General features: G+C 35.5%; 2 protein-coding genes across 5 annotated transcripts in view; one reads left to right on the top strand and one right to left on the bottom strand.

Annotated features, from left to right (window-relative positions):
- Positions 1-9,701, top strand: part of LOC113438043 (uncharacterized) — a 109,183-nt gene extending 99,482 nt beyond the window's left edge. For 3 of the 4 annotated variants that reach the window (XR_015742962.1, XR_015742974.1, XM_087930357.1), the window contains one exon: positions 6,314-6,509. Coding sequence is in view for 1 of the 4 variants with exons in the window: in XM_087930357.1 (XP_087786483.1) it covers positions 6,314-6,323 (10 nt within the window). In the remaining 3 variants the exon portion in view is untranslated. Of the gene's footprint in view, positions 1-6,313; positions 6,510-9,391 lie in introns of those variants that run through there. The other variant, XR_015742973.1, reaches the window with a different exon arrangement.
- On the bottom strand, positions 936-11,326 carry RGS1 (regulator of G protein signaling 1). Its single transcript, XM_026703237.2, has 5 exons — positions 11,124-11,326; positions 8,088-8,174; positions 5,913-5,974; positions 4,683-4,846; positions 936-3,311 (listed from the first exon to the last, which is right to left on the bottom strand). The coding sequence occupies exons 1-5, from the start codon at positions 11,264-11,266 to the stop codon at positions 3,126-3,128; spliced, it is 642 nt and encodes a 213-aa protein (XP_026559022.2). The 5' UTR covers positions 11,267-11,326; the 3' UTR covers positions 936-3,125.
- Positions 11,327-11,924: the final 598 nt, after the last annotated feature.

An 11,924-nucleotide genomic window follows, 5' to 3' on the forward strand; every position in this document is an offset into this window, starting at 1 on the left:
CTTATCCCTTTTGTATGTGCAGTGATATGGAATGTACAAAGGGCAGAACTTTAATCATGGAACTGTGATTGCCATTTTGACCCTTCCCTCCACTGAACTCCCTGCAAAGTACTTTGTCAAAGAAAATATGCCATCTCTTTAGTTCAGGAATGGAAAACACTTGGTCTCTGCAAAGTAACAAGCTGCTTCATGCAGGCCAGTGTAAACAACATAAATGCCACCAGAGGGCCTTTACTCTGGCATGATGGCATGCCATCTCCTCAGCTGTCCTTGAAGGCCAATACAGGAAAATTCCCTACTGGAAGAGGCAATGTCCCTGTGACTCTGGATATAGAGAAACAACAGAGCATGTGCTCCTTTAGTGCCTGTAATACATAAACATTCATACTAGCCTTCATTCACCATTCCAGCTGAATGTGATCAATGGCATACTGATGACATTTCACAATAAATTATCAGATCAGTCTTCAGTTTTAAGTAGTTCTTAAACACGATAGAAGGGAAAATATAACTGACAAATACCATACCAATCAAACTTTGCCTTTGATCCCCCTTCCAGACTACTGGTCTAAGGAAGGAAAAAGCAGACTTGATTGAATTTTACACATGTGCATTCTGGAGTTTCAATTCTAAAACTGAGGCAAGAAATTGATTGAAATGAGTCCAATCAAACCAGTGTTCTTGGAAATGAGTGACAGCTATGTACAAGTTTAGACTTTTTTTTGGTGTTCAGCCTTTCTTATGGTTAAATTGATAAAGCTGGGTAAGAATGACATAACTTGAAATGTTGGAAAAAGAAAATTGCCCTGTAAATTCAAGAGAACTGTTGTTACAAATTAGTTCCAGTTGCTAAACATACCTGCATAATTCATTGAGCTTCATACACTTTTCAAAGTTGTTCATAACAAAGGGAAAAATAGTTACCAAAGCACAAGTTAATTCAACATATTTTAATACAATATATTTTAATCTAATGGTCATTAGTTATCAGTTTACAATTTGTAATGCACAAAATATTAATATCACTTACATATAGCTGATACGCACTTACTTAAATATTAGCTTATAATGCCAGAAAGTCAAGTTCCAGTCTATCAATATTTACAGAAACAAACAATACACCCAGCTTCATAAACCATGGATATCAAAATACATACTGTATATATTTAATGGGATATACTGGGGCTAGTAATAATTATTTTAAGAGGAAGGGCTAACACATCTAAATAGAATGGCTTGGATCTGGGCTAAATTAAGGCAGTTTGTACCAGCCGATACACATAAAGGCATTATGTCTCTTTCTCTTCTTTGTAGCAACTTCCCTTCTGAATCCCTTCTGAATCCCTTCTGAAAGACAAGGATACTCTTCAGAACAATCTAGGAATGTAGGCAATTGGGAAAGAAAGTAATTGCCCCCAAATCACATGAACTTTATTCCAAAACCTTCAACCACAATCTCACATTATTCACAGTTATATGTTGTTCTGTGAGCAAGTGTGTATGATTGTATATGTATCTGTGCATCTAGAGTTTATTTATTTTCATTCCATAAACTTCTTTCAATCCACTAGTTGTAAAATCAAAGCTATTGAAAGATCAGTTCAGCTTTTTTGCCAGGTGGCTGGCAACCTGTCATCTCTCCTGCAAGCAGAGTAGTATCTGGACAGGTCTATTTTGGCTGTATTTTCCTCCATTCCCCACAGTTTTAATAAGACTAAATAAATTTGAACCAAAGGAACGACAATGTTCTCATGGGATATACTTCCACTAGTTGCCCATTAATCAGTTACAAAACAACAATAACAAAAACAGTAAGACTGTCTGGAAATATATCAGTCCAGTATTGTTTGAATTCAGAGTCCAGTTAGTAGAAGAACAAACCAATAAATCACAGTTCAGCTTTGCAGGGGTTTAGTTGGAAGAGTTCTTGGGAATGAGGCCATGTGTCTGACTTTACAGAGAACAGATCTAAGTTTGAAGGTATCCTCTATTGGAAGAGTCCAAAGTCTGAATTTACTTGAAAGAGAAAGTATCCATAGAGGAAGAGCAGGAGACTTGAAACAGCTTATATCCACACACCAGATTGAGCAAGGACATATGTCACTAGCAGAGAAATATTTTATTGACTTATAGCATATAAAATCAGTACCCCTTCCTGTCTTCTTTTGGGATAATGAGCTTTTTTTTAAATTTGAAACAATTAATAAGGGGCCACTTACTTTTTTAGCCATAGGCTTTTGAGCCTCTAGAGATGGTCATGTATTATCATTATGAATTAGATTTAACAAAGCATCCCAACAAATTGCCCCAGCTTGCTAAATATATATTACAACCTGTATGCTTGAAAAATTCTCTGGTTTTGTAATCACAGGGATGGAGGGGGGAGTTGTTAGTCAAGGTTGTTGTGAATACCAGGTTGTTTTCCAAATTCTTTAGCAGAGGGTTTGGACTGATTATATGCCTTAGTGACCGTGACACAATTGTCTTGAAGAATATTGTACTTCCTAACATTTCTCATGAATAAATAGTGCAATATCTGATGATAATTTGTGCTAAATTCAAACTTATTTGGAAAGCCTAGCCCTAGAAGATGTTTGGCATTGTTCATAGATACATGTTTTTCTCTTGAGTCTATGCAAGTTTGATTTACATCAATTTGCCTGAGCCATGGAGCATAAAGTGAAAGCACAGCTTTGCACTCACTGTACTCCTTATTCCTCACAAGCAATACCTTTTAAGGGAATCTGGTCATACATCTAGCTCTATAAGATCAAATGTTTAAGAAGGAAATAATGCACACAATATAAACAGCCTAAAATTTGTCTTGATATCTGTGCAATTAAACTCAGACCTTTTTTTGTTCACAACTTTTGATAAGTTTAACTTGAAAGAATATTAGAAGGGTGTGTGTCGAGGGAATCTGACCAGTTTCAAGGCAGCTTGTCTCTTTTTCCTTTTATTCTTTCTTCTTTCTCCTTATAAAGTGTGTTCCAGACACTTCAACTTGATAGATTGCACCTCTTGTTTTAAGAGTTCCATCATTTCCTTGCCATCTTAGTTCCAACAGTCTCACTTAGTATACCGAAGCACAGCAACTTTGAAACTTCAGCGCTGATCCTCAGTTTTCACTTGAGGCAGTTGCTTTGAACCTTGTTTAGTAGGTTATGGTAATGTTGAGATTTAAGGAATCTTGGATAAGAGTCTCTCTCCATCAATACGTATATAAGTCTTTGAACCTCATCAAAACTTGAAGGTGTGGGATCTTGAACTTTCTTAGCTACAGATTTTCTTACGTGAAAGTCAATGTTGACCTGGAGAGAACAAAATGAAATTTCAATATCTTTGTAAAAACTACCCCATTGATAGAGTAATGTTTAAAGTCAAACTCAATGCAACTTGAAGGATTGCTACATTACATCTTTAAGCAGTTATTGAGAAATGAGATCAATCCCCAAGCAGTGTTTATATTTCTCAGTTCACTGATATTGTGAGATGGCGGGCATATAAATGTGCACATAACTGATACAGTTCAGATAATTTGCAAGTAGACTCTTTCAATATGAAGAGACGTTTGCATGTACCTGAGGGCTTATGTCATAAATCAGCTGCCCCCAATCTTTTGAGCAGCCAGGACTGTTTCCGTGGACAGAGTTTTTTCCATGGATTGGAAGGGGCATGGTTTCACATGCTACCTACATCCTGTGGATGAGGCTTTGTTTGTGTGGCCCGGTTTCTGGCATGCCACAGCCCATGCCAGTCCATGGACCAGGCATTGGGGACCCCTGGCATAAAGAACAAATTAAATAATGATTGCAGGATTTCATTCTTAACATAAGGCAAATAGTATGTTCATGACTGTGGGATCTCAACCTCCTATGGGGCTACAATGTCTTTTATTTCATGATAAAAGGAAAAAAAAACCTAAAGTGATACAAAATCAATCTTTGATAAATAATCTTTGATAAAATAAATTTTACTATGTGAAAATGATTCTCTTAGCATTGGATTCCTGAACCCTGGACTCTCTGTCCACTCCTGATGCCTGAGGTGCGTGGAGAGAAACTCAGGTTACCATGGAAGAGGGAGAATTATATGAAGTCAGTGATCTGGATGGTGATTGATTTATCTTCCAAGCAGACACACTTCATACCCTGCAGCGGACAACACTCAGTCCACCAGTTAGCTGTTAGCTCTTCCTGCCCTCATTTTTCTGCTTGAGGGGGGAGGTTAGACTAGATGACCTACAAGGTCCCTTCCAACTCAGTTACTCTGTTAAATCTGTTCCTAAAACATATCTACTGCCTGCATAGAGTACCATGAAGAATCATCTCAGACAGAGGGATCTGGTTCTGGAGGGATTTCCTGCAGTCTATTGGGTCATCCTAGGGCCTTAGCTCAGCTTTTCATCTGACTACCAATGGGGGGCAGAACATTTGAATACCATGGTAGAACACTACCTGAGATATTACGTGAGTTATCAGCAGTTCAATTGGGCAGACCTCTTGCCTGTTGCTGTGGTCGCGTACAATAATACTGCTCACAGTAGCACGGGGCTAACTCTTTTCAAAATAGTGAGTGGCATGTACTTCGTTCCAATGCCAGAATACCCAAGGGATTCCCCTCCACAATTAGCTTGACAGACTGGCTGTCAATGTTGATTCTGAAATTGATTTAGAACTTACTTGTTTTTTGGCATCTAATTTGACAAACTCTTGGTAAATCTTTTCTGCTTTGCTATGCAAACAATCAGCCTGTGTTTTCCTGTAATCTTCACATGCCAGCCAAAACTCAATGTTCTCATCGCTGAATTCTGATTTCAAAAATTCTCTGAATGCCTCTTGACCACCTACAGTGAGTAGAAACATAACATAATTCCAGCCATTGCATTAAATCAGTTGAGGAAACCTAATCTGAAGATATACAATATTACTGCAAACTTGTAATATAATATTAGGAAATGGAAAGGGGGAAAGATCACCAGAAAGTTTTATGGACTGTGATGATTTCTTTCTGAACTCTTTCTGAATTACTTTTGAACGTTTTTCTCATTCTACTTCATGAAAATTTGATATTTTGTTCAAAATGATGATTAGAGTTATTAGTGAGTTATCTAAAAAGAGTCAAATGATCAGCTTGAGAGCAGTTTCTCAGTTAATTCAATCATTTATTATAAATAGATTGAAGGAAGGAAAAATGAACATCCTATCAATATTTTAGAGAAATGATACGACAGCTGGAACTAGTTGTTTTCTAAATAGCAAGGTACTAGAAAGCTATAAGCATAAATGTGCAATCTTCTGCAATTTCTCATAAATGCAAAAGACAAAGACAAAAAACAACTTTGTCTGATGTTGTCTCTTTGAAAAGATCAGAATTAACAATAGTAATCAATATACAATCAAACCTCTCTCTGCTCATAATTAATTGGTTCCAGGAGGTATGAGGAGTACCAAAAACAATGTGTACCAAACAAAATTTTCCCATAAGGAATAAATAGTGAATCACAAGGCAGCCGACACTGATAACTTCTAGTTTATGCATTGCGGACCAAACAAACAATGAGTACAAAATTTTTGTATCAATATGTGTTGAATACCAAATTCCATGAATTTCAAAGTAGTTGAGTGACTAAGCTACCACTGTAGACACATAATTATAATCTCCATCGGTATCAGAGAATATGGTTTGAAAGGATAGTATATGGCCATATGTACATTTGAAAAGTCATTAAACCAGGGCTTAGAATATTTTATTGAATAAATAGGATTATTATTTTTTAATTATCTGAAGGACAACACCAATGCTCTGAATTATGCTTTTCAGTCAAGACATATTTTAAGAAAGTGACAGCTGCATTTTTCCAAGTTTCTTTCAAGGTTATAGACTCCAAAACGTTAGAAAGAAATGCTTACGGTGGGTTGCCAGAAGCTTTTCTAGGGACTGGGACCACTGGATAACTTCTTTTGTAGAAAGCCTGAAATGACATAAAAATGCAAACTGCTTGAAATAGAGAGGCCTCCCCTGGAAAAGATGAGACATTGGTGTATGTGTCTGTGCAGTGACAAAGGGGTGGGGGAGGAGATATATATTTTAAAACATTTTTAAAGGTTTATATTTACTAAACATTTTAATGCTTCTTATTTATTTAACTATCTTCTATTCCACTTTGACAGAGTATTGTCTCAAATAATGCATACTTAAAAACAAAAGAAACAGAAAAATGTACTCCCCCACCAAAATTTGGAAATTAAAATGAGTACTAAAATGAGTTAGTATTGAAATATAATGTTCTCCTGACTGAATCTTTTCCTAGGATGAAATGAAACCAAAAATGAAGGCTGCAGTACTGGAGCCAGGAAAGAAAATCAACCTCAGACTCCCCTGTATGGTGCAGTGGTTAGAATGCAGTATTACAGGCTAACTCTGCCCACTGTCTCTGGAGTTCAATCCTGATGGCCTCAAGGTTAACTCCCATCCTTCTGAGGTCAATAAAATGAAGACCCAAATTATTAGGGGCAATATGTTGACTCTTTACTTCAACTTGAAAAGTCTTTGAATTGAATGTCAGAATAATCTCATTTATTGCTGGTCTCTATTTTCTCCTGCAAATGCTATAGCTGGGTAGAGATTTGATATCATAATTTGACAATTGTAACCCCTTGTTATATCCTGTTGACAATCTACTAAAATCATTAACTGAGATAAACCCAAAGAGAATTATATATTCATACTGAAACCAACTATGAGAAATCTTTGATTCATTCAGGATATTGTGTCAATATCAAATGTCATACTTAATTGCCCTATCTGATTTTAAAGCAGATCAGGGAAGCTTAATGAGTTGACACCCAGTCTGTAATATTTTACTCTGTTTCACTGACCCAGCCTTCTATAAGATTGTCATAGCATAAACTTAGACATTTATATTGGAAATAGGTTTGCCATTAAGCAAACTACTGTCATTACTGCTCTTTGAAGAGTTGTTAATCAAGAAATATTGAGGAAGGATGGGAAAAATAATATTGGCAGAATTGCTTGACAGCTTGACAGCTGTCCTATGGATCACCTGAATGTAGGTCTATCTATGTGTGTGGTTAAATGGAATAGAAATTGATTTTGATTAATATAACACTTGAAAATGGAAAATTCTACTCTTGTGTTCCATGATGATCCATGGAAAAATCCTACATACACACAATCACACACACGTTTCAAATACTTATATACCAATGTCCATGGAAGTTTTTTTTTCTTCAATTTATTTAATAAATTTGTTATATGGCAGGCTACTAGGTTGTCTCAACAACATGCAATAGCAAAAAATCAAATCAAATAAATAAAATAAAATGAACCATCATAAAACTATATCTTGGAGATTGACCATACAAACAAAAACAGCAAATGTTTAACGTACTTCAAATGTAGTTATTGTGTTGAAGGAGCATTTATAACTTGCCTCTTCTCATGTTGGATTAGAAGTCTCTGTGTTCAATATTAATTTTTAAAAATCTATCACAGAAGATAGATATAAATAAGTCTAAGAGATGCAGCTGCCAAGTTTCTGAACATGGATGCATAAAGGCACAAACACTCTGATCCCAATATATGCAGCTCAGATCTGTCTTTAAAATTTTGCGTAATTAGGTCTTGGACCTTATGCTAATAAGTGCTGGGTAGGATGAACAAATTGCCTGTGATGAAAGATGGGGTATTATGTTTTAGGTAACATGCACTACATTTCATAAACTAGCCTGCCACTATCAAGTATCCTTCACTATTCTTGAAATAAGATTTTACTTCTAGTCCTCTTAGTTCAATGGATAACATAAAGGACCATCATTTTGACTCTTGCCTTCAGTGGTAAAATGCCTTTGGACTGGCTTACAGAGATGTTTTAAATATGTGTCTTACTTCCTAACCCTTCCTAATTTTTGCCCATTCCTCTTTGGCACTGAAGGATTCACATCGTTTCAGTGCACTCAGACTTGTGAATTAAATGAGCATTCACATGGTATGGATGTGTTTTCTTTGCATCTTTGTTTGCCCTACATGATACCACAATTGTGTTAATATAACTTGCTACTTACGTTACATCTCTTGAGCTGGAGTATTTCATGTGAGCTGATTCAATAGGCGGCACAAGGCCCATGAAACACTTTTTTACTTCCACACCCCTAAAACAAATTAGAGAATATATTTATTCATTTACTGTGAATACATCTAGTAGCCCTTTACAGAAAAATATCAAAAAAGTTGTAATATAAGCATCTGAGGAAAACATGTTATTCTTATGGACCTTCATGAAGTAGCCATTCTGTGCAAAAGACAGCAACTAATATCAGTATCAGAATAATTTTGATCTGTGCCAGTTTCTTACAATAAGATGGCTAAGATGGCTTGCAAATTCCAAATAAACATCTGGAGAATGAATTGAGCTTCATTGCTGTTCAGGTCAATTTGCTCAGAACCCAAAGAAAGTGTTTCCCCTAATTCCCCCCCCCCCCCCGAGCTTATTTCTACAGAAATAAATTTAATATGACTTTGGAGAACTAAATTAATTAGAATTCTTATATAGCAATTTATATCTCTAAAGACATAATACTAAACATTTTAATTTGTTGAATAAATTTAAAACTAAGGATTTGAATTTAACAAACAATAAGGCACATTTTAATTTACGGTCATTTGCATACTTTCTTTCATTAATAAATAATACTAATACCAGGGGGACATCTTTCAAGATTAATATGCATAGAACAGATTTAAAAATGTTCTTACAGTGAGTAGATGGTATTATACAGCTTTTATAAACTTTGTAGTTCTTTGATTTTGTGTATCTTATCATGTAAAGCCAGTCTTTCTATTCCATGCTGTTCTGGAATCTGGCATTTGATCCTTCATGAGATATATTTTAAAATACTTCATGAAGTAGAGAGTTCCAAATGCTGAAAATATCTCTTCTGATGTCCAAAGCTTGCTGCTACCAACTGTGATCATGGAAGAAGACAGTGGTGGCTCAGAGTATTCTCTAAAGATAAGGCTATCAAATTCGAATTACTGAATCACTGATTTGAATTACAGTTGGCCACTAGTTGTCAGCAGAGTTAGATTTTTTTTTCATGTTCTTTGCCATCATCTAGAGATTGCCTTAATCTGTTTGTACACATTGAAGTTGTCTAAGGACTGACCTACAACTCAATTCTACCTTCCAGTCTATCCTCATTGGTTTCTATTCTAGGTACAGGTCTAGGTTCATCTATGGGCACACCTTAATCCTTCAGTACACCATGGCAATTTTTTTAAAGGCTGAAGGCCTTGTCAAGGATCCTTATGTCTGAAGATTCCAAGCCATCTCTGCCTTGACTAAACTTATTCTATATTCTCTCCTTAGATCTATACATGGGATCAAATTGGAAGGGCAATAGAAGAAGAGAAATGATTTTTTATGATTTATGATTGTAATTTCTAATCAGTTTATTTATTAAATTGATTATTACCTTATTATTATTATTTTAAATAATCTACTATCTATTAAAATAGTATTTATCGCACTAGTTTAAATTAAAATGTAATATTAAATTAATGATCACATTATTTATTATGTTTAAAATGGTGCCCAATTCTATATAGGCTTTGGACGGCATTCAACATTGTAAGAATAAAAAGAACAATGAAAATCCAAAAGAAAAGAAAGAGAGAGAGAGAGAAAGAAATTAAAAATCCGTAGGGGGGGTTATACTAAGCATAACCTGGGGAAATAACCAGGCTTGCAATCTACAGGTGGGAACCATTTGGATCTCTGGAGTGGGGGCAGGGGAGGGTGTAGAAAATTCAAGAAGGCAGGTGCTATGCCAAATAACTTCTTTCATCCTGACAGATGCTACTGTTTGGTTGAGAGCACATACATTCTGCTCTATGGGTCATACCGGTCATACAGGAACAGGAAGCCCCTCAGAGTTTCAACAAATAGCAATCATCTACATTTGCAGTGCTTTGATGGAAAGATGTTGAAATAATTTACTATAGGACCACTCTATCATTTGACATTCACTAACCCAGAAGCAGAAATATAAAAAGAGGTTTAGCAGAGTCTGTGGGGTTTGAGCAATTATTAAATGTTAAAATCTTTCTTTGCCTCCATTTCAGCCACTTAAAGATGACACAAAAGCAAAGTTTTAAGTATTTTTTTTTAAAGTTCATCATCACTCTTCTGAAATGTTTCATGGTCTTTGCTTAGGTATCCAAATGTGAGAAAATACTAAGATGGGTTGAGTGGGTGGTGGGACAATAATTTCCATCTAAGAATCAAAGACTTTTCTTTCACACACACACACAAAAACCATAATACTGTTGAACTGGCATTTTGCTGCTGCTTTAGCTAAGACCACAAAAAAAAGCCTAGGGAAACCACTGCATCTTTAAGCTAAAAAAAGGCTGCTTTGGGGAGTACACACACACACAGAGAGAGAGAGAGAGAGAGAGAGAGAGGGAGAGAGAGAGAAAGAGAAAGAGAGTATCCATTCATAAGAACACTGAAAGTTTGATCCCTTAAAAATAAATGAATACAATCTAAAAAATGGAGATGTGTTCTTTTAAGAAATGAAAATACTGATTTTTTTTTTAAAAGCAAACTGTTTAAAACAAAGTTTTCTGTATGGACTTTGACTGTATGACATTTTTTCAAATATAATTCCTTCATTCTGTTCTATCCCTCTTATCTATCATCTCTCCCATTAAGGCTTGAACAAAGATACATTTTGTTAATTACTGACATTAGCTTGATTTATCAAAATGGATGATTATCTGTTTTATTTGGGTTACTGAGCAGAAACCCAAACTCTTTGCTTTTGATTGATCACGCAGAATTTGCAACCCAAAACTGATGTTCTTCGGATTTTTGATTCACAATTTATATTGCTGCCTTGAAACAAACACAAAGCCTGCAAAACAATTGGAGACCATACTTTTGCCAAATTGGAGTCCAAAATCCAGTAATGAAACCTAAGCTGAATAAACTTTTCTTAAATAAGTTTTTGCTTAAAATAAAAAAGAAATTAAAAAAGAAATAAAATAAAATAAAATATAAAAAATAAAAGAAAGAAAAAAAGGGAAGATATACTTACAAAGCCTTTGTCTTTTTTTGGTGATCTTTGCTGCCTGCAATCTCACATGTCTTTATTTCAGACGAAGCAGTGTGCCACATAAACAGCCAAGGCATTTTTGGTTCTCTCTCTTTAGGTTTGCAATGCTTCTGCAGTCCTAACATCTAAAGGTCTAACCTCTTGCAGAGCGGATGGCTTTATATACTGATTCATATCACCTGCTTTGTAAGAAAGAAGTGTCTTTCCCACAAGCAGAGACACTTCCTTTTTCTAACCGTCTGATGACATAAGTAGTCTTTGGGACTTTTTGTTTTTTAATTAAAACTATTGGTTGCTGTTAAACTGGGTAAGACAGATCTCAGAAGCTAAACATTTTTTAAAAATCTTTCTTACAGAAATTTTTTTCAAATCTTTCTTACAGGAATTTTTTTCCTATTCACAGTCAAATATCATATAGTCATGCACATACACACCTGTTTGTCTGTCTGTCTGTCTGTTTTTCTATCTATCTATCTATCTATCTATCTATCTATCTATCTATCTATCATTATTAATAAATATTAATGCACATATAAATAAAAAGCTGATTAATATTTTTCACTCTTATGGGTGGTATGTGTCTTATCTCAGTCTTGGGTTCTGTATCAGAGTCCTGGGACTTCTGGGGGTTCTGTGCAGGACATTAACTATTCCTAGTGGAGCACCCTTCTGGACAGAGAGCTTTGATGTTGTTCCTGGGATCTACTCTCCCAGCTAAGGAGTGACAGCCTCGAGCACTCCTACCTCCCCTTGAACCACTTTTCCCTTTACTTTCCACATCAA

The sequence above is a fragment of the Pseudonaja textilis genome, chromosome 3 (assembly GCF_049901715.1).
Source record: "Pseudonaja textilis isolate UNSWEBS1 chromosome 3, rPseTex1.2, whole genome shotgun sequence".
Classification (NCBI taxonomy): Eukaryota; Metazoa; Chordata; class Lepidosauria; order Squamata; family Elapidae; genus Pseudonaja; species Pseudonaja textilis.